This window comes from Ctenopharyngodon idella, chromosome 10 (assembly GCF_019924925.1).
Source record: "Ctenopharyngodon idella isolate HZGC_01 chromosome 10, HZGC01, whole genome shotgun sequence".
In the NCBI taxonomy this organism is placed as follows: domain Eukaryota; kingdom Metazoa; phylum Chordata; class Actinopteri; order Cypriniformes; family Xenocyprididae; genus Ctenopharyngodon; species Ctenopharyngodon idella.
The window spans coordinates 19,674,949-19,701,893 of record NC_067229.1 but is presented as its reverse complement, the minus strand read 5'-3'; the positions used below and the strand labels follow the sequence as shown (position 1 = coordinate 19,701,893).

The 26,945-nt window shown below is 37.5% G+C and overlaps 2 protein-coding genes across 4 annotated transcripts in view; both read left to right on the top strand.

The window, feature by feature from the left end:
- The window catches only part of elavl2 (ELAV like neuron-specific RNA binding protein 2), a 32,084-nt gene extending 15,935 nt beyond the window's left edge, over positions 1-16,149 (top strand). The window contains exons 4-8 of one of the 2 annotated variants that reach the window (XM_051911192.1): positions 2,989-3,092; positions 3,197-3,350; positions 10,726-10,951; positions 11,039-11,077; positions 15,382-16,149. In XM_051911192.1, coding sequence (XP_051767152.1) covers positions 2,989-3,092; positions 3,197-3,350; positions 10,726-10,951; positions 11,039-11,077; positions 15,382-15,712 — 854 coding nt within the window. In that variant the 3' untranslated portion in view covers positions 15,713-16,149. Of the gene's footprint in view, positions 1-2,988; positions 3,093-3,196; positions 3,351-10,725; positions 10,952-11,038; positions 11,085-15,381 lie in introns of both variants that reach the window. The other variant, XM_051911193.1, reaches the window with a different exon arrangement.
- Positions 16,150-18,720: 2,571 nt separating this feature from the next.
- terf2ip (telomeric repeat binding factor 2, interacting protein) lies at positions 18,721-26,309 on the top strand. Of its 2 annotated transcripts, none has more exons than XM_051911051.1 (4): positions 18,721-18,908; positions 23,027-23,975; positions 24,061-24,182; positions 25,524-26,309. In XM_051911051.1, the coding sequence occupies exons 1-4, from the start codon at positions 18,888-18,890 to the stop codon at positions 26,103-26,105; spliced, it is 1,674 nt and encodes a 557-aa protein (XP_051767011.1). In that variant the 5' UTR covers positions 18,721-18,887; the 3' UTR covers positions 26,106-26,309. The 2 variants fall into 2 exon arrangements, with proteins under 2 accessions (XP_051767011.1, XP_051767012.1); XM_051911052.1 differs by lacking the exon at positions 18,721-18,908 and adding an exon at positions 22,374-22,538.
- Positions 26,310-26,945: the final 636 nt, after the last annotated feature.

The window sequence follows — 26,945 nt, the reverse complement described above, 5'->3', positions numbered from 1 at the left end:
ATAAAAATATAATACACACACATACATACATACAGGTAGGTGCTGGTCATATAATTAGAATATCATCAAAAAGTTGATTTATTTCACTAATTCCATTCAAGTGAAACTTGCATGTTATATTCATTCATTACACACAGACTGATATATTTCAAATGTTTATTTCTTTTAATTTTGATGATTATAACTGACAACTAAGGAAAATCCCAAATTCAGTATCTCAGAAAATTAGAATATTAAGACCAATACAAAGAAAGGATTTTTAGAAATCTTGGCCAACTGAAAAGTATGAACATGAAAAGTATGAGCATGTACAGCACTCAATACTTAGTTGGGGCTCCTTTTGCCTGAATTACTGCAGCAATGCGGTGTGGCATGGAGTCGATCAGTCTGTGGCACTGCTCAGGTGTTATAAGAGCCCAGGTTGCTCTGATAGTGGCCTTCAGCTCTTCTGCATTGTTGGGTCTGGCATATCACATCTTCCTCTTCACAATACCCCATAGATTTTCTAGCGAGTTTGCTGGCCAATTAAGAACAGGGATACCATGGTCCTTAAACCAGGTAGTGGTAGCTTTGGCACTGTGTGCAGGTGCCAAGTCCTGTTGGAAAATGAAATCTGCATCTCCATAAAGTTGGTCAGCAGCAGGAAGCATGAAGTGCTCTAAAACTTCCTGGTATACGGCTGCGTTGACCTTGGACCTCAGAAAACACAGTGGACCAACACCAGCAGATGACATGGCACCCCAAACCATCACTGACTGTGGAAACTTTACACTGGACCTCAAGCAACATGGATTGTGTGCCTCTCCTCTCTTCCTCCAGACTCTGGGACCCTGATTTCCAAAGGAAATGCAAAATTTACTTTCATCAGAGAACATAACTTTGGACCACTCAGCAGCAGTCCAGTCCTTTTTGTCTTTAGCCCAGGCAAGACGCTTCTGACGCTGTCTGTTGTTCAAGAGTGGCTGGACACAAGGAATGCGACAGCTGAAACCCATGTCTTGCATACGTCTGTGCGTAGTGGTTCTTGAAGCACTGACTCCAGCTGCAGTCCACTCTTTGTGAATCTCCCCCACATTTTTGAATGGGTTTTGTTTCACAATCCTCTCCAGGGTGTGGTTATCCCTATTGCTTGTACACTTTTTTTCTACCACATCTTTTCCTTCCCTTCGCCTCTCTATTAATGTGCTTGGACGCAGAGCTCTGTGAACAGCCAGCCTCTTTTGCAATGACCTTTTGTGTCTTGCCCTCCTTGTGCAAGGTGTCAATGGTCGTCTTTTGGACAACTGTCAAGTCAGCAGTCTTCCCCATGATTGTGTAGCCTACAGAACCAGACTGAGAGACCATTTAAAGGCCTTTGCAAGGTGTTTTGAGTTAATTAGCTGATTAGAGTGTGGCACCAGGTGTCTTCAATATTGAACCTTTTCACAATATTCTAATTTTCTGAGATACTGAATTTGGGATTTTCCTTAGTTGTCAGTTATAATCATCAAAATTAAAAGAAATAAACATTTGAAATATATCAGTCTGTGTGTAATGAATGAATAGAATATACAAGTTTCAATTTTTGAATGGAATTAGTGAAATAAATCAACTTTTTGATGATATTCTAATTATATGACCAGCACCTGTGTGTATATATAATATATATTTTTATATCTTCTGTTTTTGAGACAAAATAGTATTTATATTCCTGTAAAGAATGTTCTTAAATATCATCAGTAACTTTTGGATATAAGGTAAGATGTTTAATAAATTTATTGGGCTGATTCAAATATTAAGCATTATAACATAACACTAGCTACATTTGATACATATTACTGGTACCAGGAATGTAGACAAGTACTCTGAAGTAACACAGATCGATCATTAAAACAGTGATCACTAGAGTGGACGTGAATACTGATGCATTCACTCTAGCTAGAACTACCAAGGCAGTGCAGACAGATACAAGACACATTCACTCTAGAGAGAGAGAGAGAGAGAGAGCAAAAAGACAGGGTGCAAATGAATGGGAATATCCACTGCATCTTCTTGAGACAGGTTCTTTTAAAATAACTTTAAATTTTAACAACACGGCGCATTAAAAACACAACACTGAGTGTTTAACTCCCCTCAAGCCAGTCGTGATGAAAAGAGTCTGTGCGTATATGATAACTATGGTAATCTGCAGGCAGTGCAAAAAGGTGGCCTTTGAGATTGTTTTTTTTTTTTTTTTTTTTATTCAGCAAGTCATTAGCAAAACCCACCTTTCAATCAAATAACACCAAGATCTGTAATTTAGATAAATTCTAAGAAATTCAAAGAACTCCTGTTTTTAGGCAGGCTACAAATACACACTTCAGTGGATCTAACAAATGGAATCACTATAGGTTCATGGAACTAAATATCTATTAGATATTCAAAGACTTTTTTAAATGTGTGTTTATTGAATGCTAATGATGACATGACAATTTGCATTGACTTTCTTCAACATTTTTAAAATGTTTCAGATTGTTAAACAGACGGTGAACTAATGACAGAAAAAAAAATCCCAGTTCCAACACTTATTGGCCAAACTGAAAAATGCCAAATATTGGCCAGATATTTGGGGAGAAAAAAAAAAAAAAAAAACATTTGCAAGTGAATAATTTAAATTCCTGTCTTTTTTTTTTTTTTTTTTTTTTTTTTTTCTCATTTGTTCACCTGCAGGAAGTCCCTGAACACATCAGTAAACTATTTTTCTAGGAAAGGATTCAAAAGATTTGATTCACTGGGATAAATTGGGTTGGTCCCTGGTTAAACCCTCTTATTTGGTTTGATTTTGAAAGCTGCAGAAACCCAGACGCTTTTCATATGGAGGCTTTACACGTCACCAGCAGCAGCTCACCTCACAGACCTGTGTGCACATTATAGCATACTTCCTGTGTTAGATACTGTGACAGTCAGATCCATAATGCACTGCAATTCTTATAAATCCTCACCTCGTTGTGTCTGTGTGTGTGCATGTAGGTCAGAGTCTGGGTTATGGCTTTGTGAACTATGTGGAACCCAAAGATGCAGAGAAAGCCATCAACACTTTAAATGGACTCAGACTGCAGACCAAAACCATCAAGGTAAGGTCTGTCTGATATGAGGCTGCAGTCATAGATATACTGCTCATGTGTGTTGGTGTGTGCCCATCACATGACTCTACATTATGTTTTGTGTGTGTGTCCAGGTGTCGTATGCTCGTCCGAGCTCAGCCTCTATCCGTGATGCTAACCTGTACGTGAGCGGTCTTCCTAAAACTATGACCCAGAAAGAGCTAGAGCAGCTGTTCTCACAGTATGGCCGCATCATCACCTCTAGGATCCTCGTAGACCAGGTCACAGGTAAGATCAGACTGCCTGCGTCATGCACTTGTCTGTGTGCAGTGTTTGGCCAAATTAAAAACACATTTAAAATATAACCGCCATCGCTAAAGTGTCATATAGCTATCAGAATTTTGTGTGCATGTATATACTGTATGTATTAGGGATGTAATGATATTCAAATTGAACCATCAAACCGTGATACATCACCCAAGGTACGTACTGCCATACTCTCATGGCATACCGAAAGCACCCTGCCCCCTGTTGCCCCGCCCAGCCCTATCCCATTGGATCTACATGACGAATACAGTGTTGTAGCCTAACCACCATTAACCACAATAAGCTTTGCGTTTTGTTACTTTCGATAAACAAAGTATCATCTTTCAAATTCTGTCCATTTTATCACAAAATTTAAACACAAAAATGCAGTTTTGATGCTCTTTAATGTGCCGTGACAGATCACTGTACAGGCACCTCATTTCAAGTGGCAGCACAGAGCACAAGTGAACACGATCATTTCTTCCTCTAATACTAGTTATAGAATGAACGTCTGAAGGTATGTTGAAAGATACAGTACAACTTACTGAAACGTATAATATCTTGTGTAATCGCTCTGTCAGTGTTTCAGTGGTGGAAAGATGTCAATGAAACAGCTTGTAAACACTGTGTTACGTAGCATTTACCTCAGGCGAGTCCACAACTTGTTAGTTTGCCAGAGAAATGAACTCTTTTGTTAAATATATGCACTATATTAGCCTATATATTCATTATATTTTACTTAACTTGTTGTTTGGTTACTGTAGGTGAAAAGGGGTGCTCTACAGAGCCCCTCAAATATAACCATGGCCGAAGATTTCTACATGTGTGCAAAGTTTCAAGAGTTTTTGAGCATGTTAAAGGACCCAAAGGTCGAAAAAATGTTTTACATAATGCTGGGTACACACTAAAAGATTGTTAAATTCAAAATGTGAGAGACCACAAACATGAAGACACAAATCCTAGGTTTAGTTTAGTTTAACTTTATTGTCTGTACAGATTTCCTGAACAGAGATTCATCTTTGACACTGGCATAGAAAACAGCTCTTGCATTGTACTGTTTCTGGCCGGTGACCTTATTTGCTTCATTAATAACTCATGTTAATTTATTTTTCTGTCTAATTGTTAAATTACCATACCATGATACAATATTATGTTAAAATACTTTCAATCATCGATCTATAAACAATGGTTAGGACCCTCCTATCTATCCTAAAATTCCTTAGTTTCCTGAGTAGACCTAAACGCTGTCTTGTGTTTATGGTCCACATTTTCCTGAAATGAGAGTCTGTCATCAATGATTGTACCTAAATATTTAAAATTTGAAACTTGCTCTACCATTACACCTTTTATAGTAATTTGTTCATATGAGACACCAGCCGTACCTGTCCTATTTTTGTTCCCACAACATAGTTCCTTTGTCTTCTCAATGTTCTATTGTAGGTGACTATCATCAAACCACTGTGCAAGACTTTCAATATACTCAAAATAAGTTAAAGTATTCGTGTCCAATTGGCAAGAGATTAAAACCAAGACATCAGCATATTTGATCAGGGTGAGATCATCCCTGTTACATTGAAGTTCATTAATATAGACAGAAAAAAGTAGAGTTGATAACACACATCCCTCTGGTAACCCTGAATTCAGGACTGTACAATTAGATGAGATTCCATTGACACAAACTCGTTGGGGTCTATTTCTTAAATTTTCAATCGATAAAATCAACCAACTGCTTACACCTAAATTTTGCAATCTTTTATTTAAAATTTTCGGTTGTATAGTATTAAAGGCTGATTTAAAATCCATGAAAAGAATTCTGACATGAGCCTTATGTAACAAGGTCAGAGAGGCATCCACAGTGCTCCGATCGGGCATGTATGCAAATTGTAATGGCTCTACAAAGCCTTTAATTTGTGACAACAGTTCTTTACATAATGTACGCTTCATGCACATGCACAGAATAGATGTTAGTGCAATTGGGCGAAAGTCTTTAAGAGCTCTCGCTTGAGGAGTTTTAGGTACTGGAATAACAGTTATGTTTTTCCATGCTGCTGGTACAAAACCATCATCTAAAAAGACTTGAAACAACCTAGTACAGACATGCCCAAGTTGTTCTGCACACTCTTTTAAAACGATGCCCTTAAGACCATCTGGACCGGTGGCTTTGTGTTTTAATTCTACGGAGCACTTTGGTAACCTCCCCTACCTTTATTCTCATAGGTTTAGATTCAGTGAGATAATACATCAGGTGTTAATTAAATGAAAAATGATAATCAAATCATGAATAAAAAAAAATATTTACAAAGGTATAGGGGTCATCATCAACCAGTTGTACTTGTTTCTGCTGTCTACCCATCATTATGTTTAGTCCCCTCCATGCATCGCTGACATTACCACTTGTAAATTTCTTCTCAACTTTCCCTTTATACTGTATTTGCACCTCCTTTATCTTACGTTTAACTTCTTTATTTAGTTCTTTTACTTTGTGTCTCATTCCTTAAAAGCCATTCTCTTATTTAAAATTTGTTTAACATCTTTGTTAATCCAGGGTTTGTTGTTAGAAATACTCTAATATGTTTTGTTTGAATCACAGTCTCTGCACAAAAGTTATAACCGGTAATCGTGTCATTCAACAACTCATGATCATTGCAACAATTAAAATCATTAAAAAAAACAAGTCCCAATCGGTTACTCTTTAAGCAGCCTCTAAGGTTTTCCACTGAGTCTTTAGTCCATGACTGCGCTTGCTGGATGACAGGTTTAGTCCTTTTTTAACATCTGCCTGTATTTTGGAAGGAGATGGATGACGTTATGGTCTGAACGTCCTAGTGGTGGATGTAACGGTGATACATAAGCACTGTCCACACTGTCCACAGTCTCGTTGGACAAGTTATATACTGTTCCAAGTTAGATTAAGCCAGGATTAGGCCCAAGTAAAATTAGGATATTTAAGTAACTTTTTAAAATGACCTTAGAAAACATTACTTGGTGTGCATCTTGAGACAAAACAATGGCACTGACATATTTTAAGATATGTCAGTGCAAGTTGCTTTCAGTTAAAACAACTCAAACATGCATTGTAGTCCAGGACTTAGCTTAAGCCTTGTCTGTGAAACTGGGGGTTAGTCAACTAAAACTTGACTCCAAAGCACACTCAAGTGCCACCAGCTGGCTGTTTTCAGAAGAGTGCCTGGCATTTTTTTTTAGCTGACACAAAACGCTTTGGTGGACACACATTAATTGAATTATTATTTTTTTTTTTTTTTTTTGTCAGGCATATGGCCAATTAGTCTCTTTAGCATCTATGCAATATTCTGGAACCAAACCTAAGAAGGGAGTCCAGAAGATTCTACAGCATTCCTGTACACATTATTATGTATTTGTAATTCATAGTGGAGATTATGCTAATTATGAATGACCATGCACGTGCACCCTATTTACGAATGATTGGAATTCATTAAAGGGTTAGTTCACCCAAAAATGAAAATGTCATTTATTACTCACCCTCATGCCATTCCACACCCACAATTTCAAAACACTGCTTCATGAAGCATGAATCTTTTGTTTCGAATCAGCGGTTCGGAGCGCCAAAGTCACATGATTTCAGCAGTTTGGCGGTTTGACACGCGATCCGAATCATGATTCGACACAAGATTCATTACGCTCCGAAGCATCATTAGGCAGTGTTTTAAAATTGGCTATCACTATACAAGTCGTTATTTTGTTTTTTTGGCGCACCAAAAATATTCTTGATGCTTTTATAATATTAATATTGAACCACTGTACTCACATGAACTGATTAAAATATGTTTTTAGTAAATTAATGGATCTTGAGAGAGGAAATGTCATTGCTGGCTATGCAGGCCTCACTGAGCCATCGGATTTCAACAAAAAATATCTTAATTTGTGTTCCGAAGATGAACGAAGGTCTTACAGGTGTTGGAACGGCATGAGGGCGAGTAATAAATGACATTTTCATTTTTGAACACTTTAACATATACACTATTGAATGAATGTTTACAAAGTGTTTGTGAATCCAAAGGAGAGTTTTCAGGAAGGTCTGTTTTATGTGAGATTACTCCAGATTTACTCATACACTGCTCCAGAAAAAATTAAGGAACACTTTTTAATCAGAGAATAGCATCAAATCAGTTAAACTCCTGGGATATTGATCTGGTCAGTTAAGTAGCAGAGGGGGTTGTTAATCAGTTTCAGCTCCTTTGGTGTTAATGAAATTAACAACAGGTGCACTAGATGGCAACAATGAGACGATCCCCAAACAGGAATGGTTTTACAGGTGGAGGCCACTGACATTTATTTTTTTTTATTTTATTTTTTTCCCCTACTCATCTTTTCTGACTGTTTTTCACTAGTTTTGCATTTGGCTGGGGTCAGTGTCACTACTGGTAGCATGAGGCGATACCTGGACCCTACAGAGGTTGCACTGACAGTCCAACTCCTCCAGCATGGCACATCAATACATGCCATTGCCAGACGGTTTGCTGTGTTTCCCAGCACAGTCTCAAGAGCATGGAGGAGATTCCAGGAGACAGGCAGTTACTCTAGGAGAGCTGGACAGGGCCGTAGAAGGTCCTTAACCCATCAGCAGGACCGGTATCTGCTCCTTTGTGCAAGGAGGAACAGGATGAGCACTGCCAGAGCCCTACAAAATGACCTCCAGCAGGCCACTGGTGTGAATGTCTCTTACCAAACAATCAGAAACAGACGACATGAGGGTGGCCTGAGGGCCCGACATCCTCTAGTGGGCCCTGTGCTCACTGCCTGGCACTGTGGAGCTCGATTGGCATTTGCCATTGAACACCAGGTCTGCCACTGGTGCCCTGTGCTTTTTAGATGAGAGCAGGTTCACCCTGAGCACATGTGACAGATGTAAAAGGATCTGGAGAAGCCATGGAGAACGTTATGCTGCCTGTAACATTGTTCAGCATGACCGGTTTGGTGGTGGGTCAGTGATGGTCTGGGGAGGCATTTCCATGGAGGGACGCACAGACCTCTACAGGCTAGACAATGGCACCCTGACTGCCACTAGGTATCGGGATGAAATCCTTGGACCCATTGTCAGACCTTGCGCTGGTGCAGTGGGTCCTGGGTTCCTCCTGGTGCACGAAAATGCCCGGCCTCAGGTGGCGAGAGTATGCAGGCAGTTCCTGGAGGATGAAGGAATTGATACCATTGAATGGCCCCCATGCTCGCCTGATCTAAATCCAATAGAGCACCTCTGGGACATTATATTTATGTCCATCCGACACTGCCAGGTTGCACCTCACCTCAGGTTGGAGCTCAGTAATGCCCTGGTCCAGATCTCCAGATTTCAGTTGTTACATTAAGTGAATGACTAAGTTGCAGTGTTTCATGGTGTTAAAGGGGTCATGAACTGCGTTGTTTTTTTATGTTTCCTGGAGTGAACTTAATGTTAGTATGCTTTTTACATCAAAAATTGTCATCATTTAGAAATAAAAGGCATTTTTCCTACCCTGATTTAAAATGGGAGTTTTGGCGCGAGTTCAGAACTCAGTTGCTGATAAACTCGCGTTGTTTGATTGACAGCTGCAACGGTTGTAAAGGGAGTGTTCTTTGATCGCTTTCTTTATATAATTTAATCACTGTTTAAATAACAGATTATTTTAATCCTAAGAGAATCAATGTGAAGTTGACCATTTAGTCACTAGTTTGATTCACTGACACATAGACAAAGAACATCTGACTGTACATGAATCATTACATATCAGATCAGGCATTAGAACAGTAGGAGTAACTCGGTTACTTACATGTTGCATTACTGTCGAGTCAATATCGTAAAAGTCTGTTTGCAAAGCCTGCGCCAAAATGCGATTTGATTTACCAAAGAATCCAGAGAGAAATGTACCGAATAGAAATAAAGCTCAACTGAGACCTACACATTAGGGCTGCATGATTATGACAAATCATAATTGTTGATTACAATTTCAAGGGAATAAATGCGATTATTAATTACGATTATCACAATTTACATTGAATGATGTATTGAATAGCTTTATACCATTGTTTGAAGCAACGCATGCCATATTTTTGTATAAAAATAAAAAAAAACAATCTGAAAACACAATTGTTTTTCTATAGCATTAAACCTCAAATGTCAACTATATATTGGTTTGGTTTCTTCTTTAAATAATAATAAGTTAACATCTGCATGGTATAATAGGGGCTTTTGCCACCAGTGTGGTTTCCCAAGAACTAATGTTCCCCTAGGGCCTGAAATTATGTAAACTGCGCTTGTTGTTGTTGTTGTTGTTGTTGTTGTTACTTTTATTTTGACGGCGCTGAGAACTGTTCAGAAAGATCCTGAGCACACAGTGCTCGCATTCTCCGTCTTCATTAGTTTATGATCTGTTTAACAGTCCTGTCTAATACGTTATTAGATAGAATACAAAGAAAGTAGACAGTATATGAAACAGTATTAGCTTTTGCCGTGCCCATGTGTTTGATGGCCAATGTCGCTAGCTTAGCAGAAATACATAATCATGTTTCGCTTGGTCTGCTCAAAGTCGCCCTGGATTTTCTCCTGAGCGTACGGTTTAGAGGTCTATCTATCACTGTTTTCCATGTTTGTGGAGTAAATATATAGGCTGTGTACACGGCTTTTTAAAAATGGGGGGTGCTGATGTTTCGCGTGCGTTCGACATATCAGCATGCACCTACGTCACTGGTAGCTCCTTTTACGCTGGGTTAGACCTTTTACATTCTGAAGTAGTCGTGATTCGCCTCTCACAACGTGACATGCTCATAACACACCTCTTAAACACGTAGAATAATGTAAGTGGATATTTTTCCTTGTAATCGCGCCTTTGAACGATTACAAAATCGTGGCATCCGTAATCGCAATTAGAAATTCGATTAATTGTGCAGCCCTAATTCACATTGTTGAAAATAAATAACCATATTCCTAGCATCAGGATCCTTTGAAAGGTAATGTTATTTTTGTTATGTTGTATCGCTCTTCTCTCCTCCAGCCAGTGGGCGGGGCTAACATTGTAATGATGAAGTAGGCATTAATTTTTTTATTTTTTATTTATTTTTTATTTTTCTGCGGCGGCGGCAGCATTTCACCTATAGATAGGCACATTCCAGGATCAGTCGTTCGATGGGCCTGGTATCAATAAAAGCTTTTATTGGACTAACAAGGAAGTTGAAAAGTTCAGAAGCTCAAGGAAAAGTTGAATTCATGACCCCTTTAAAGAATGTCTGTGTTCATGCCCTATGAGTCAAATTCTCTCTGTTCAGTCCTATTGCACAGCAATTATAATTTGATATCTATTTACAAAACTTGTCAGGATTATGGTATGTTTTTTGTGCTGTTCAGGCGTGTCCAGAGGTGTGGGCTTCATCCGATTTGACCGGCGCGTTGAGGCTGAGGAGGCCATTAAAGGGCTGAATGGTCAGAAACCACCAGGCGCTACCGAGCCAATCACAGTTAAGTTTGCCAACAACCCCAGTCAGAAGAGCAGCCAGGCGTTGCTGTCACACCTGTACCAGTCACCAAACAGACGCTACCCAGGGCCGCTGGCACAGCAGGCCCAGAGATTCAGGTACCTGCTGGCACATGCTCACTGCACTGGTGCTGACTTTAACTTGAGCGTAACTTCATTTTGTGTGTGTGTGTGCCTGTGTTTCAGACTGGATAATTTACTCAACATGGCATATGGAGTCAAGAGGTACGAGGTACTTTGAGCTGCTGATGCTTGTGGGAAATCTATTAAAGAAATGTGTTAGTGATTTTACTGTGGCAGGGCTCCAGACTAAAGGTGATGATACACGTGACAACTTTTTGAGCAATGTTGCTGGGCAATGTTGCCGTCAACGGGCAACCTGATGAGACACAGGGCAACTAATTAGGCCAACGGACAGTTGGCAGCAACTAATCAGAGAGGAGCAAATCTATTGCCAACCCAATAAATACTTTATTATAAACACTTGTTAGGCACTTTATTTCAACTTTTCAAATATTTTCTTCATTTTAATTAAAAATAAGTGCTTTTCCGATCTGATTTGTGATAGGAAAAGGGAGAAGAGCGAGTTCGGCAAAAGGCGGATTCGAACCCGCGTCAAAAGCTACATTCATATGCCATACGCCCTACAGCCTATGCTACTACAGACGTTAAACAGGCCTCGTCTTTTTAGTATTTAACTGAAAACATTCGATGGCTTAATTAAAGCTTACACGCATTACATTGGACAGTTGTTGGTATTTTAAGCGTTATATGAGGTAAATTCCCTGTTTTGGGTTGACGCATGACAACTTACTAGCGTAAAAAGATATAAGTTCATGCTCCTTTTCTCCGCTCCACTGCCGCTGAGAGGCCGCCATCTTGTTTGAATTTTTTCTGAAATCTCCGAACCGATCACATGATCGGCTGCTAACATTTTGATTGGAGGATCTCAAAAAATTGCCCACGACCGATCTAACGTATCCAGATATAAATTTGTTGCTCCTTCACAGTGGGAAAGTGCCCAAGCAACATTGCTCAAAAAGTAGCCCCGTGTATCATCACCTTAAGTCTATTTTTATAGCATCAGATATATTTGTAGATCATGATAACCACAGGAATATCACAGGAATAACCTTTTTTTTTTTTTTTTTTTTTTTTTTTTTTGAGAAAATGTCACACAGGGTCAACATTGCTTTAAAAGGAAAAAAAAAAAAAAGTCGCATTGGTGTATGTCACATTTTATTATTTCTGAATGAAAAATACAAGTAAAAACAAAACCTTAATAAACAAATTCTATAAACATTTATTTTAGTTCCCTCCACTCCACAAGTCCTTTCAGAACAGGAATGAAAAATATAAGTATAAAACAAGCAAAATTATAGTGACATTCATTATAAATGCCAAGCCTAAACAAATTTATTTATTCAGAGAAACTGAAATTGCCTGCGTGTGCAAAATGAATATACTTATTTCATTCGGCAAAAATAAAAATGTGCGCTTTGTGCATGTTTTATGTGCTTGACATTAATTGTATTATGTAAGCTGCTGTGGAATATAAGTTGCAGCAAAGTTTCAGATGATAAAATGCTGTGACTTTTCTTGTTTTATTTTTATATAAAACTTTATGAAAACCGGTGGGGGGGGGGAAATCGATTAACATGAATCGCAATTCTGTCTTCTACCCATTTGAATCAATTCACAAATTTCAAAAAGTTTAGAAGACACCAGTCAACTGCGAGAGCAGTGTGCAGCACCCAGACAGTTTAGAGAGCAGCACAGGCTTGCAACAGTGGGAGCATTACAAATGAAGCTTATTTGACAAAAACAGTTCCTATATAAATATCTTAATGAATAGAAAATAGCTTTAAATTTAAAACTTTAAAATGTCAAGCTTGTGATTTCACGTTAACCATGGACGTGCAAGCGGTTACCGTGGTAACAAACAATACCTGCTTGTAAAACCAAATGAACACATTCTGTATCTGAGGCTAAATCACTAAATATTGAGAATGCAACAGCTCCTATTGTCTAACTCCAAACGATGGGCCACTGATTGGAACCAGCTGATAATCACTTGATTTGATTCGATACATCTCTCAACGCTCTCATGAATCGATCACAATTTAATGGTGCAAAGACACGTGTGCTCACGCTGTGAGAGGAGAATATGAAAGGCTGAGTGGCAGAGTCTCAGTCTCCACTGGGCTAGAGTAAAATAATAACGTGGTTACAAGGTGTGTATAATTTAAACTACTTTATTAAATAACTCTTGACTAATTAGCAGTAGCTTCTCTCCTTCTGCTCTCTTTATTAAAATTCCAGTGAAGTGCTGCCGGATATTACAAAAAAGCAAAACATTCAATATAATAAGCAAAAGTGTACGTGGGAACAAATATAAACAGTCTAACTAATATTACATATATCCTACAAACTTAAAAGGCAGGGAATTTATTATGAATTAAATAATCAATTTATAATACAACCTGTATTCCGGAAAAGTGATGTTTTTTAAATTTGAATAAAATTAAAAACTAATAGACTTTCAAATCACATGAGCCAATATTTTATTCAGAATAGAACATAGATAACAAATGTTTAAACTGCAAAATTTTACAGTTTTATGCACAAAATTAGCTAATTTCAAATTTGATGCCTGCTACATGTCTCAAAATAGTTGGGATGGGGGCATGTTTTCCATAGTGTAGCATCTCCTCTCCTTTTCAAAACAGTTTGAAGATGTCTGGGCATCGACGTTATGAGTTTCTTTAGTTTTGGTGTTGAAATTTGGTCCCATTCTTGCCTGTAATAGCTGCAGAATGTGGTTTTGCATTGTCCTGCTGAAATACACAAGGCCTTCCCTGAAATAGACGTCATCTGGAGGGGAGCATATGTTGCTCTAAAACCTTTATATACCTTTCAGCATTCATAGTGCCTTCCAAAACTTGCAAGCTGCCCATACAGTATGCACTTATGCACCCCCATACCACCAGAGATGCTGGCTTTTGAACTAAATGCTGATAACACGCTGGGAGGTCTCCCTCCTCTTTAGCCCAGAGGACACGGTGTCCGTGATTTCCAACAAGAATGTCAAATTTGGACTCGTCTGACCATAGAACACTTTTCCACTTTGAAACAGTCCATTTTAAATGAGCCTTGGCCCACAGGACACGACAGCTCTTCTGGACCATGTTCACATATGACTTCCTTTTTGCATGATAGAGCTTTAGTTGGCATCTGCAGATGGCACGGCGGATTGTTTACCGTCAGTGGTTTCTGGAAGTATTCCTGGGCCCATTTAGTAATGTCATTGACACAATCATGCCGATGAGTGATGGTGTCGTCTGAGGGCCCGAAGACCACGGGCATCCAATAAAGAGATTTCTCCAGTTTCTCTGAATCTTTTGATGATGTTATGCACTGTAGATGATGAGATTTGCAAAGCCTTTGCAATTTGACATTGAGGAATATTGTTTTTAAAGTATTCCACAATCTTTTTACACTTTCACAGCTCTGCCCATCTTTACTTCTGAGAGACTCTGCTTCTCTAAGACACCCCTTTTATAGCTAATCATGTTACAGACCTGATTTCAATTGACTTAATTAGTTGCTAGATGTTCTCCCAGCTGAATCTTTTCAAAATTTCTTGCTTTTTCAGCCATTTATGGCCCCCGTGCCAACTTTTTTTGAGACCTGTAGCAGGCATCAAATTTGAAATGAGCTCATTTAGTGGATAAAAGTGTAAAATTTCTCTGTTTAAACATTTGTTATATATGTTCTATTGTGAATAAAATATTGGCTCATGTGATTTGAAAGTCTTTCTTTTTTTTTTTTTTTTCTTTTTTTTTTTTCATTTTATTCAGATTTAAAAAACGTCCCAACTTTTCCGGAATTCGGGTTGTATGTAATTTAACATGAGATCATTTAATTTTCTCTTTTTCCAGTTTCATTTTAAGTTGTTAATTGTAAAAAAAAATTCAAAGTTTAAAATCAAATCTAAAATCAAATATTTCCATATCAAAATGAAATTCTTTGTGACCCCAAGAATCAATTTGAATCGAATTGTGAGATTCCAAAAAGATTCCCACCCCTAAAAACCAGCCTTCTCTTGTTTTCAACATCACTTCTGTTGAGAATGTCAGCGCTGTTTCATCTGGCTATAGTTTGGTCAGAGATATTTGTGGTTTTAACAGAATGAAACTATCCAAATTTTACATAAATTATGCACAGAGAGGATGAAAGCATTAATGCCCCTTTTATAATCACTGAATCTGTCACTCGCTGCAGAACAGCCTGAGCTTGCTAACAAAGGTCTCCTAGATTATCCTGTCTACACTGTGCATTAAAACTCTTATTTACATTTCTCCATCTTAATACATTAAAAAATACTAATTGTTTTTTAAAGATGTTAATAGATAGGTACATGTTGCACATTACTGAACAAATGGTACAGCTTCTTGGCAGCATACTACTGTACCATAGAAAATGGTCTTCATTGTGATTGTCTGAAATACTGTGTTTGTTTTCTGCAGTAGATTCTCACCCATGTCCATTGATGGGGTCTCCAGCCTGGCAGGCATCAATCTCCCGGGTCATGCTGGTACAGGCTGGTGCATTTTTGTGTATAATCTGGCGCCAGACGCTGACGAAAACGTCCTTTGGCAGATGTTTGGCCCATTTGGCGCTGTGACTAACGTAAAGGTCATACGAGACTTTAACACAAACAAGTGCAAAGGATTTGGCTTTGTTACCATGACAAATTACGACGAGGCTGCTGTAGCAATTGCCAGTTTGAATGGGTACCGGCTCGGGGACAGAGTTCTACAGGTCTCGTTCAAGACGAACAAAACACACAAGGCCTGAATAAGTGATGATGTACAACATCATGCAAACGTGACTCTACATTAATGACAAGAAATATTTCATGTATTTTTTTTTTTTTTTTTTTTTTCTTAAAATAGGTTACTTTTTTTTTTTTTTAAACATACGTTGAAAGATTTAAGTAGAATAACAGCTGACTGTTTAAGTATGTTTGTTTTGATGTATAATGTTGATTGTGACCTCCATGATACTGAGATGGAGAGCGTTCCCATCTCTCCTCATGAGCTTCTCTGGTGCAATCCACTGCATAATGCGTGAATCTCTAGTTAGACCATTTCAGTTTTCTTTGTTCTAATGACCATCTTTATGTTAAATATTTAAATAAGTATAAGATAAGATGTACATGTTGTTTTGTGTTTAAAATAATTTGTGATTTTTGTTTTTATTGTTCAGTACATCAATAAATGTGTTGAAGGGAAGACATTCTTTATTTTGGTTAATGCAACTTGTTCTTTTTGTGTCTGCTAGGGCTGCACAATTTGGGGGGAAATCCAATTAATTAATATTGTGATTACAATTATCCTTTTTTTTTTTTTTTTTTTTTTTTTTTTTTTTAAGGCTTTGTGGAAAATTTGATATATCAATATTATTATTATTATTATTATTATTACTAAATAAAAATTAATACACTCTGCAAATTTGTTAGGCAAGTTGATTTTCTGATCATGTTTTTTTTCTAAGCACATTTACCAATTCCAAACCACATCAATCTTAACTACTATTCATTTTGTATTTAATCATATCATGATATATAATTGTTCATGAAGGCTGGGAATGGAAAAACGCCTTATATTCAGGTGTGCATAATTATTAGGCAGGTTTTCTTTTACAGGCAAAATGAGCCAAAAAAGAGCTTTAATTGAGACTGAAAAGTCAATTATTATATGCCCATGAGAAGGATGCAATACTAATGAAATACTAGAAATTGCAAAGTTAAGCCATGACCAATGGACAGCAAAACGCTCAATGGGTCAGCAGAGTCAGACAAAAACGGGTGGAGAAGAAAAGACACGTTAACTGCTAAAGAAATGAGAATTAAGGTGAAGAATGAAGTGTGAAACCATCAGGAACCCTTTAGTCTCCAGCGCCACCATTTTCCAGAACTGCAACCTACCTGGAGTCTCCAGAAGTGCAAGGTGTCAGGATCTCAGAGACTTAGGCTAGGTAAAGAATCCTAAAAAATGACCCCCACTTAAAATGAATCACAAGCTGAAGTATTGTAAAATACATGAAGACTGTTTTTTTATAGGCTTTATAGACCGACAGATTGAGAGAGACTTGAAGAACCAGCACCACATCCTCTTGTACCACTGAAGAATTCATCTTCCAGAATCTAGCAGTAAGGTATGAGAGTTGATTTTTAGTCCATCTCCTATCCTGAAAAGTCTTTCTTGCAGACATGGAATAAAAACGATCTTCCAAAACTTACTGCCAGGTTTTGGAAGATAAATTCTACCTATGATGCTGTACATAAAATTCCCACCAATTAAAGTGTTGAAAAAGCAAAAGGCACCAAAGGCCTCCCTATGCTCTCAAAATATTTATATATTTGTACATATATGCATATTTTAAAAAAAAAATAAAAAATTGAAATATATTGTTTTCATTTATAACCAACATTTGTAAATCGATAGTTTTAGATTTCTCCATCTTTAATTTGATTGTAGTTTTATCCCTCTCTAAGCCATTAAGTACACAGTCTTTTGCTTCAAATCAAAGTTTGTAATGTTATGATTCACCTCATAACTGATTGGCTTCATTCGTGGCTTGTAGCGCTTTTCCCTATGGAAAAAATGAATGGAAAATATACTTCCGCAACCAGCGCCGCTAAAAAAGTAGACATGAAAAGTGCACTGTTGCACTCTATTGGGTTCTCCAAGTAGGAGGCACTCGTGCAACATAAGCAATGACATTCATCTGAGTGAACGAGACGGAAGGCGAGGAGCGAAGTAGAAGTTAAACCCCTGCTAGATCCATTGGCAGGTCAGTCAATCTGTAACATTGGCAGGAACAGATGAGACAGTGTAGAGCGGACCTATTTGCAGAGTTTATTTGAACAAACAAAACATAAACTGAAACTATGAACTAGTGATGTTACATATGACACTGAAGCTTCAAAATGTGTATCGAGTATGCATCTCATGAAGCTCCGTGCCGGATTGTGTAATGTTTTCAGAGAAATACGTGATCAACCAAAAACAAAGCCTCACTTTCTTTACTTTGTGTGTCAGAATGTTTGAACCCAGACCACAACTTTACAGGTTTATGGAAGTTCAAGTCCATTTACTAACATTTTTTATATACAGTATAAGCCTAAATAGCCTATATTACATATATATTCTGCCATTTAAACAGTATAAAACAAAATAATTAGAGCACGATTTACTTGCATCAAACAACTCTGTTAGTATTATTATAATTGTTACATTTAATTTATTGCCATACTTTAATATGTGAATTCTACTATCAGAAAACTGAACATTAACCGTATTATCAGGCTTTTATTTGTGATTAATGGATAAAACAACGGAACTGCGATCTCAGGTTTATGGCTGCTGTAAATTTGACCTGCCACAAGACTTGTTGATTTCGACACTCCTGATGCTTCCAATCTTTTCCTGAAACAATCAGAGAAAAGTTTCAAAGATTCAAGAGGCTTATTTTCTCCATCTCTGCTATGAACTAAGTAACACAAAGAGCTAGGGAACACATATGCAGACCATCTAGAGCAGTGGTCTCAAACTCAGTTCCTGGAGGGCCACAGCCCTGCAGAGTTTAGCTCCAACCAGCTCCAACTCACACCTGCTTGGAAGTTTCTAGTAATCCTAAAGACCTTGATTAACTGGATCAGGTGTGTTTGATTAGGGTTGGAACAAAACTGTGCAGAGCTGTGGCCCTCCAAGAATTGAGTTTGAGACCACTGATCTAAAAGCAACAGCAAACGTCGACTGACCAAGCAACGAGAAACACAAGGGCCATATCTACACAAGTAGTAACACGCTTAACAAGGTAAAGAGATAATGAGACACACCTGGGGAAGACAATCCAGGGGGAAAACTACAAACAGGAACAGGAAACAAGAAATACAGTCCATGGACATACACAGAGAACATATGACAACCATCTCTCCACCAGCGGAATAGTATTTTCCCAGCTGATGAGTTTCGTCACCACTCAGGTAAGCGTAAGTACGTTTACCTTCTTTCGGGTGAATGTAGAGCCTTTCTGTTACTAAACTTCACTAGACAACCATCAACTGTTTTTTCACACAGCACTCTTTGTTGTCTTTTAGTTTCCTTTGTTCCTTCACTTAGTACACACTCACTCAACCACAACTTCGAACACTACTTTTACTCAGTTTAAACTAAAGGGTGGAAAATAATAACTTTCTTTATTATTTAATTTACTTCATTTTTTTTTTTTTTTTTTGCAACATGTACCCCAAATTCTTTTTTTATTTTATGCTCTTGGATTTTGCTGTCTTTTAAAACACAATTGAAATGATAATTTCGCTGTAATTAAAAAAAATCTTTATAGTTGTGTTTTATTAACAGGATCTGAGTTTGATGTGGTTGTTTCTTTTGTTTTCTTGTTTGAAATACAAAACATTTTTAAACTGAAACCTATGGTCCGGTTTCACAGACAGGGCTTAGATTAAGCCAGGATCAGGTCTTAGTTCAATTAGGGTATTTAAGTAGATTTTATAAATGTACCCTGGAAAAAAAAAACATTACTGATGTGCTTCTTGAGACAAAACAATGGCACTGACATATTTTAAGATATGCCACTACAAGTTGCTTTCAATTAAAACAGCTCAAACATGCATTTTAGTCTAGGACTAGCTTAAGCCTCATCTGTGAAACTGGGGATGTTCTTTTTTTTTTTTATGTTGGGATTGAGTTGACACTTATTGTTATTTTGGAAACAATTATGTAACTGGCGGTAGGGGAGACCGGGTAAAGTTGTAACACTTTAGCATCTGTAACTCACTGAATTTTTGAGCTAGAGTGCTCAAACTTTTATACTAAGTACCCACTTTTGTTTACTACAAAAGGCATCAATTCAAACCTCTGCAAGAATATCACAAGCCTTATAAGTCAAATACATGGTGTGCCTTTGTTACACTCTACACCACTACTGGGGTATGTTGTAGCAATGAGACAGAAGTAGCAAAAACAGCTGCCACACCATGCAATATGCTTCAAAAACAGGTTTACTGAAACAAAACAAAACAATGTCTCGGTTCCTGTGACTGACTACAGCTCAAATCCACTTTCTGTTCGACTTAGGAGTGTGTGCTTGTGCATGTAAATTAGTCTACTTGAACAACCTTCCTTACTTACGCTTGATAAACACTCGACTCCAGTGTGCCTGTGTAAAGAATATGTAGGTCTAACAAAAAACTCTGACAATGTGTGTGAATATTCTCAATCAGAGTCACAATGGTGACAAATGAATGTTTTTAACCCTGGAGTCCAGAGACTGCATAGGGCACATTTAACCCACACTTCCTTTGGCTTTGAGTTGCCAAATGTCTCCATACAGACAACACAAATGTTTTTGTTGCCTGAGGTCTCAGAATCCTCACCACTGGTTTTCAACTGAACTGACTGACCTATCCTTCTTTGAAACCTCATCAGTTTGAAAAAAAATCACTGACAGGCGCACCTCTATATTTCTTTTCCACTGTTTAGGTAAAATAATTTAAAAGAAACTGTTCATAGTTGCGTGTAAGGGGATGGATGTAACACTTTTTAAAGATGTGTTACAACCCACCCCACCCCTGTCAGCCAGTGTTTAAATAGCTGTATTAGCATAATGGTTTGGTTTCTTTCTTCTGTTGCCATAGCATTTGATTTACCCTTATGTCATGTGTCACATCTGTGTTTAATCATTTCATGAATATATATATATTATACATAATTATAATTCATATCATATAAATATAATAAACAATTTTGTCTTTATTGCATCAGATACATGTCCCTTTACTCACAGCTGATTGGTCCAGTTTGGGTTTGCAAACTCTAACCCAGAATAAAACCTGCTAGGTTAGCCGTGTAGCGTGAGCCAATGAACCCTGCTAAAAACCAATCCACCTTCTTGAGCCCGAAAAACTAGAGTGTGCTCAAGCTAATCTCAAACTTACCTGGGAAGCAACTGAAACCGGCTTTGTGCAACAGGCCACATGCTAGTCTTCTAGTATGACTGAAAAAAAAAAAAAAAATTTCTTGCCCTTAAATGGTAAAGAAATTTCAATTGTTATTGCAAATATATAATAAGGTACAAAATCTCAAAGTTTTTTTCTTCTTCAAATTCATGTTTACACAACACCATTTTCAACTAAAAACGGAAAACTTTTAATGCGTTTTGGCCGTTCATTTGTCCCCATAAAAACTACAAAAACGTGAATTTGTGAAAATGGTGACATCATGTGCATTAGTATTACGGATAACTTTTCAGTTTAAGTATATTGTTGTTATGTAAATGTGCCCTAAATGTTTTTTTTTTTTTTTTTTTTTTTTCCAAATTAAGAAGTAAATATTCTGTATTACATCCAAATACACAGCCAGATTTACATATTCAAACAGCAACATTTACAGCTAGTAGCCTATTTTTAGTATTGAAAAATATAATTAGTTTTGCTGGACAAATGCCAAAATTAATTTTTAATTGTTTACTCATTATTATTAAGATGCTGCAAATGCTAATATGCAGCACTACAGCAAGATACGCAAGTACTTAATACTTAGGCTTAAGATTGAGTGGGAGAATGCTCCATTAGAATTGATTTTGTGATCTACCTTTATATCAAAATATGTCTGTTTCCATCTCTGCGGACATGAGAGAATGCAAGATCTGCAGTATTCTTTTAAAGGTCTTAAATTTGTCAAAACAACACCTCATATTTTCATCTATCTTTGACATTTGACCAGTCAAATCTGACCTAGCCATTACACCAACTATGACATAATGGATAAGCCTGTTTGACCTATGTATATATAGTTATAGTAATTATAGTATTTAATTATATTAAATACATACTACTAGTTACTTATGTTTACAAAATGCATGTTTTGTATGTTTCCTCTGTCAATGAAAAGAATTAAAAGACTTAAACTACTTGGCTACTACTACAACTAACAACAAAATAAAATAATTTAATATATATCCTTGTCATATTTAATACATTTTGGTTGATTATAAATGGTAGTGATGGACGATTTCGAAACACTGCTTCATGAAGCTTCGAAATCTTTACAAATCTTTTGTTTTGAATCAGTGGTTCGCAGCGTGTATCAATCTGCCAAAGACACGTGATTTTAGTAAGCGAGGCTTCGTTACATCATAACTGTTTAGAAACGTTTCGAAATTTCAATGTTTCATCGCTGGGGGGCGATCTCTGTGAACCCATGAATCTTGCGGATTCACTGAGGTCGCCCCCCAGCGGCAAACCATTCGAACGCTTCGAAACAGTGAATCATTTTGCGAAGCAATTGGTTCAATTGATTCAAAGCTTTGTTTTCCCCATCACTAAAAATGGTTAATAAAAATCGTTTTACTTTTAGCACCTTTACTCTCACTTTTATTGTTTTCCCGCGTTGAGACCCATTTCCTTTCCTTGAGAATATTTCCTTATCCGTCTTTTTTCAAAATTAAAGTCACAGCGCGCGCTCTCATGCAGGCGTATGCAGGCGTCTCTTCTCGCTGGCGCTAAAGCCGTGTCTCTTATTTTGATTATTTTTTTTCACATATCTCACAGCTCAGAGATTCTTTGGACTCGCTCCTGTAGTACTGCGAAACGCAGGTACTTTATATATTTTTTCACATCAACATTTTGGTTTCTCGACAGGCAGTGACTTTATATTAGACTTTTGTAAGAATTGCTACAAAGCAGAATAGCAGGAAAAGTCTGTGTGATTTGCAAATGTAAATTAAGCTATGACTGCACCAAGTTATGGTTATGGATATTACATACTTTATTCCAAATATGTGCGCTTTTAAAACAGCGTGATGCTGTAAATCAAGAAACTGTTACTCATACTCATACCCATTCACATATACATTTGCAAACAAATGCTGTTAGATCTTTTGTCAAACTAATTTGACACTTCTGATTGCATTTCATCACATTAACTATGTACATGATCCACCAATATCTGTCTATATCATATTTAAATAATATATCATTTTAAATAATATATCTATTGTTTTATTACTTAAAACCTAAATAACTTCTTTTAAACATAAACCATGGTAATATTAAAACAGCTAACTTTCACATTTATCCCGCAGATTATCTTCACAATGTCAAAGCCAGGAGATGAGGAGGTCTGTGAAATATCTCCTGTATTATTCCTGGATGCCAATGGACATTCAATGCGCTTTTACGTGAGACCTGGTCCGACTAAAATGCAACTTTACCCTCTGATAACTAACGGAGGAGGCATTGTGTGTCGGAATCAAGAGCCTGGTGCCATTTTGCTGGTCGATCCGGGCGACGTGACTAATGCCATGGCAAGCACTGGACAAAAGTATATCTCTACGAAATTCATTGGAGATTGTGCAGAGCAGAACCTACAGTTGAATCTGAATGACTATGTGATTAGCGTCGGACCGTCTGTCCAGACGAGGATGGCTACTCGTCATCAGGGCAATGGGCGGTTGGGTTACTCTCTTGAAGATGACACAGCTATTTTGAAGTTCATGGAAAAGCGGCAACATGACGCCAAAGGCAACCTGGTTTGGAAAGAAATGGAGAAACGGCGTGTGACCGACCATAGCTGGCAGTCCATGAAGGATCGGTTTCTAAAGCACCTTCAGCATAAGCTCACGGAGAAAAGCCCGAAAAAAAGTCCCACCACAGCCTCTAGAAGAAAAGCTCTTTCCTTTACTCAAAGCCCTTTATCTAAGAAGAAAGTGACTCAGACCTCCTCAGAACCTGAGACTGATACCTTAAGAAAGTCACCTCGCAAGTCCATCGTTGTGTCAGATTCATCTGAAACACAAATCGCCACAGAAAGCAGTTTGTGTCCGGCTGTTAGGACCAACCCTCCACCTTCTCCTGAGAGAGCCAGTTCTCCTCCAGATGGGCCAGAGGCGGCAGGTGAGCCTTCACAAGCCTCAAGCCATGACAGTCAGGACGAGTCCTGTGTCCCGGTCCAAGAACAAGAAACTCCAGGGCCTGAAATGTCCAAAAGACCTAGATTAGATGAAGATTGTGAGGGGCGAGACATTCCAGATGGTAACATTGTTCATTTCATTACTTGGTTTTATTTACTGTATTGCTCCTCGAGCTTTTTCCAAAAACCTTTTTCATTTTACTTTAGGATCAAGTGAACATCCATCTCTCAGCAAAACAAAACAAACAACCTGCAAAACCTCCACAGCTGATTCTAAGAAACTTGGGATACTTGCAAAAGCTGCAAGGGAATTTGAGGACTCAGATGTGGTAAGATTGAACAATATCAACGTTGTAAAGTTGTTGCGTAAGTGACATGAAGCTCATGCATTGTGCGGATCTGTTCATTTAAAAATGAGATTAAAATTGGATACGCCTATTAGGAATTATTTTAATTCAGGTAGTTTGACATAGGATTTTAATATTATTTCTTATATACAGTAGTGGCCAAAAGTGATGTCTGGAGGGGATATTTGTCTTTAATCACCCTACATGTTCGATTAAATCACTAACATATGAGGAAAATACAGTTAAATATGAGTTTTAAATATGAGGGAAGAACAAAACACTAAACTTATTTCAGGTATTTATCTGACAAAATTATTTGGCAAAAAGGCAAACTACAGCTACAGGTTTTACTACACAATGGTTCTTTCTTGTTTTTGCATACATAATTTTGTTGTATGACAGCCTGGCCAAAAATTATTTCCACACATTTCCATTACAAATAAAACAATTGACTCCAAGCACAACTATGCAATGTGCTTACAACATTTTTACACACTTGTAATAATATTGGAACAAAGGGTAAAAAAGTTGAAATTTCCTAGGCCAGCAATCAGAGAGAGAGAGAGAATTTTTTTCAAAAAAAAAAAAAAAAAAAAAAAAATTATATTATGAATGTTTTTTTTTTTTTAGAATATTATCAGAAATATTTGAAAACATTTTTTTTTTCCACCAAAGTAATGTAGCGTGACCAACAAACTGACAGTCATGTGGTGCAACCAAAACAACAATAATAAAAGAGGCAAGTATGTTATATAGAGGATCCCTGCATAATCATTTGTCAATAAGTTTCTGAAAGTATTAGAGAATTTGAGCTTTTTATGAGGCAAAGTATTCTCAAGCTATAAAATGTCACGCGTTACAACCTCCCTCAAAAAGTAATTTATCCCTCAAGATATTTATGAATTAATTCCTGCTATTAGTAAAAAATTATATAACTCTTTTGAAAATAATAAAGATGTGTACACTCAGGTCTAAGAAAGAAAATATTATTCTTTTCAACTTGATGGGTGCACTTGTCATGATACTGAATCTTTTCTTGAAAATAGTATGAAAGGTTTTAAAAACCATATGAAACTAACCTGAATTGGTTTGAACAATTTCTTAGATCTTTACACTTTTTGAACTAGATTTTTTATTAGAGTTTATTATGGATAATAAACTAGAGTTTATTATGGATGCTCTCAAATGTCATGGACTCATTTGTTCTTTACTTGTCCAAAATACATTTGTAAAAGGATAGTTTTCCAGCATTTCAGCTTCGTAAACCTTAGTGGACAAATCTGTAAGATGCACTTCAATGACTTGAAGTATGTATTTCCACAGATGGATGAAAGTGAAGAAGGCGAAGATCCATGTGAAGCACAGACCGTCGAGCCCTCAGACACACATGAAAGTTCAGCATCATCACCTGCAACATTTGCCAGGGAACCAGAAAGCCAAGCTGAACCAGAAAGCCAGAAACACCATGAAGAAGCTGAACAGGATTCATCAGCACCTGAGGAAGAGCGTCCAGAACCCAGTTCCACAGCTTCCAATGCCCACGTATTCATGTTTGACTCCGAGTCACGGGAACAAAACCACAGCCAGACGAGAGGAACTCCAGAGGAAACGCTCTCCAGGGTCTTGGTAGACGTCAAGGAGCATGTCAAGACCTTAATGAGAGAGACTAAGAAAGACCTGGTTGAGGTGACCAAGGCGCTGTTGAAAGCCAGTGGTGACCTTATAAGTGCTCGGGTGTATCTGCTAGATGGGTACGAGCATGAGATTCACGGGCCTCTCTGGAATCATCTGGATGATGAGATCCTCTTGTTGGCTGATCCATATGAACTTGAGCAGCTCCAGTCGAAATTCGGAGAGGAGGAAGTGACCAGGAGAAGAGCCTTCCTCACAGCTGGAAAAAACTGAGAGCATTTGGTTTAACGGATGTTCTGTGAAACCCAGCAGCTCAACTAGACAGAACTAGTTACAATAATACCGTTATCACTCAGTTTTGTATTCTCTGTTCAACCTTCTCAGTTTGATACAATTTCATTTGTATGTTGAGAACTTGAAATAAGAATTTTGCTAATAATTACTTTGTTAAATATATAAATTAAAGTATTTTTCTAACTGATTGTGTATCATTGTGTTAAACGCAATATTATTGAACAAGTTTAAGGGTTTACACGATAACGATGTACTAAAAACGGAAAAGTTTTTCCTTTGTATTTTTCGCGTACAGACAACAACATTGTCAAAACAATCCCTGTTCGCGGATCCACGAAAACGGTTAAAAGCGCTGTATTATTCATGGCAGGCCAGTAGTTGTCAATGTCACTATGTAAAGAAACACTACACGCCTATAGACTTAACGCGTAATACGCATGCGCATGATGTCACCGCCTTTTTGTAGTTAAGACGAAGACGATAACGGTATTGTTTTCAAAAACTTACTTTGCAACCAGTTTTCAGAAGTTTGTTTTCAGGCCGCCAAAACGCCGTTGTCATGTAAATAAAGGCCAAAACGCATAAAAAGGTTTTCTGTTCTTAGTTGAAAAGTTAAACGATCTTATATTTATCTAATTATAATTATTACAGGCCAAATCTAAACCTAAAATATAACAGCCTTTTTTGATGTGAAAAACATGTCGTGGCAACCTATTTTCTGGCAAAATACCAGAAATCCAGTCATTCTAGCCACGCGCGATTTCCCAACAGTTTCAAGTTGGCAACATGAATATGTTGGGTTGATCAACACTCCCTTCG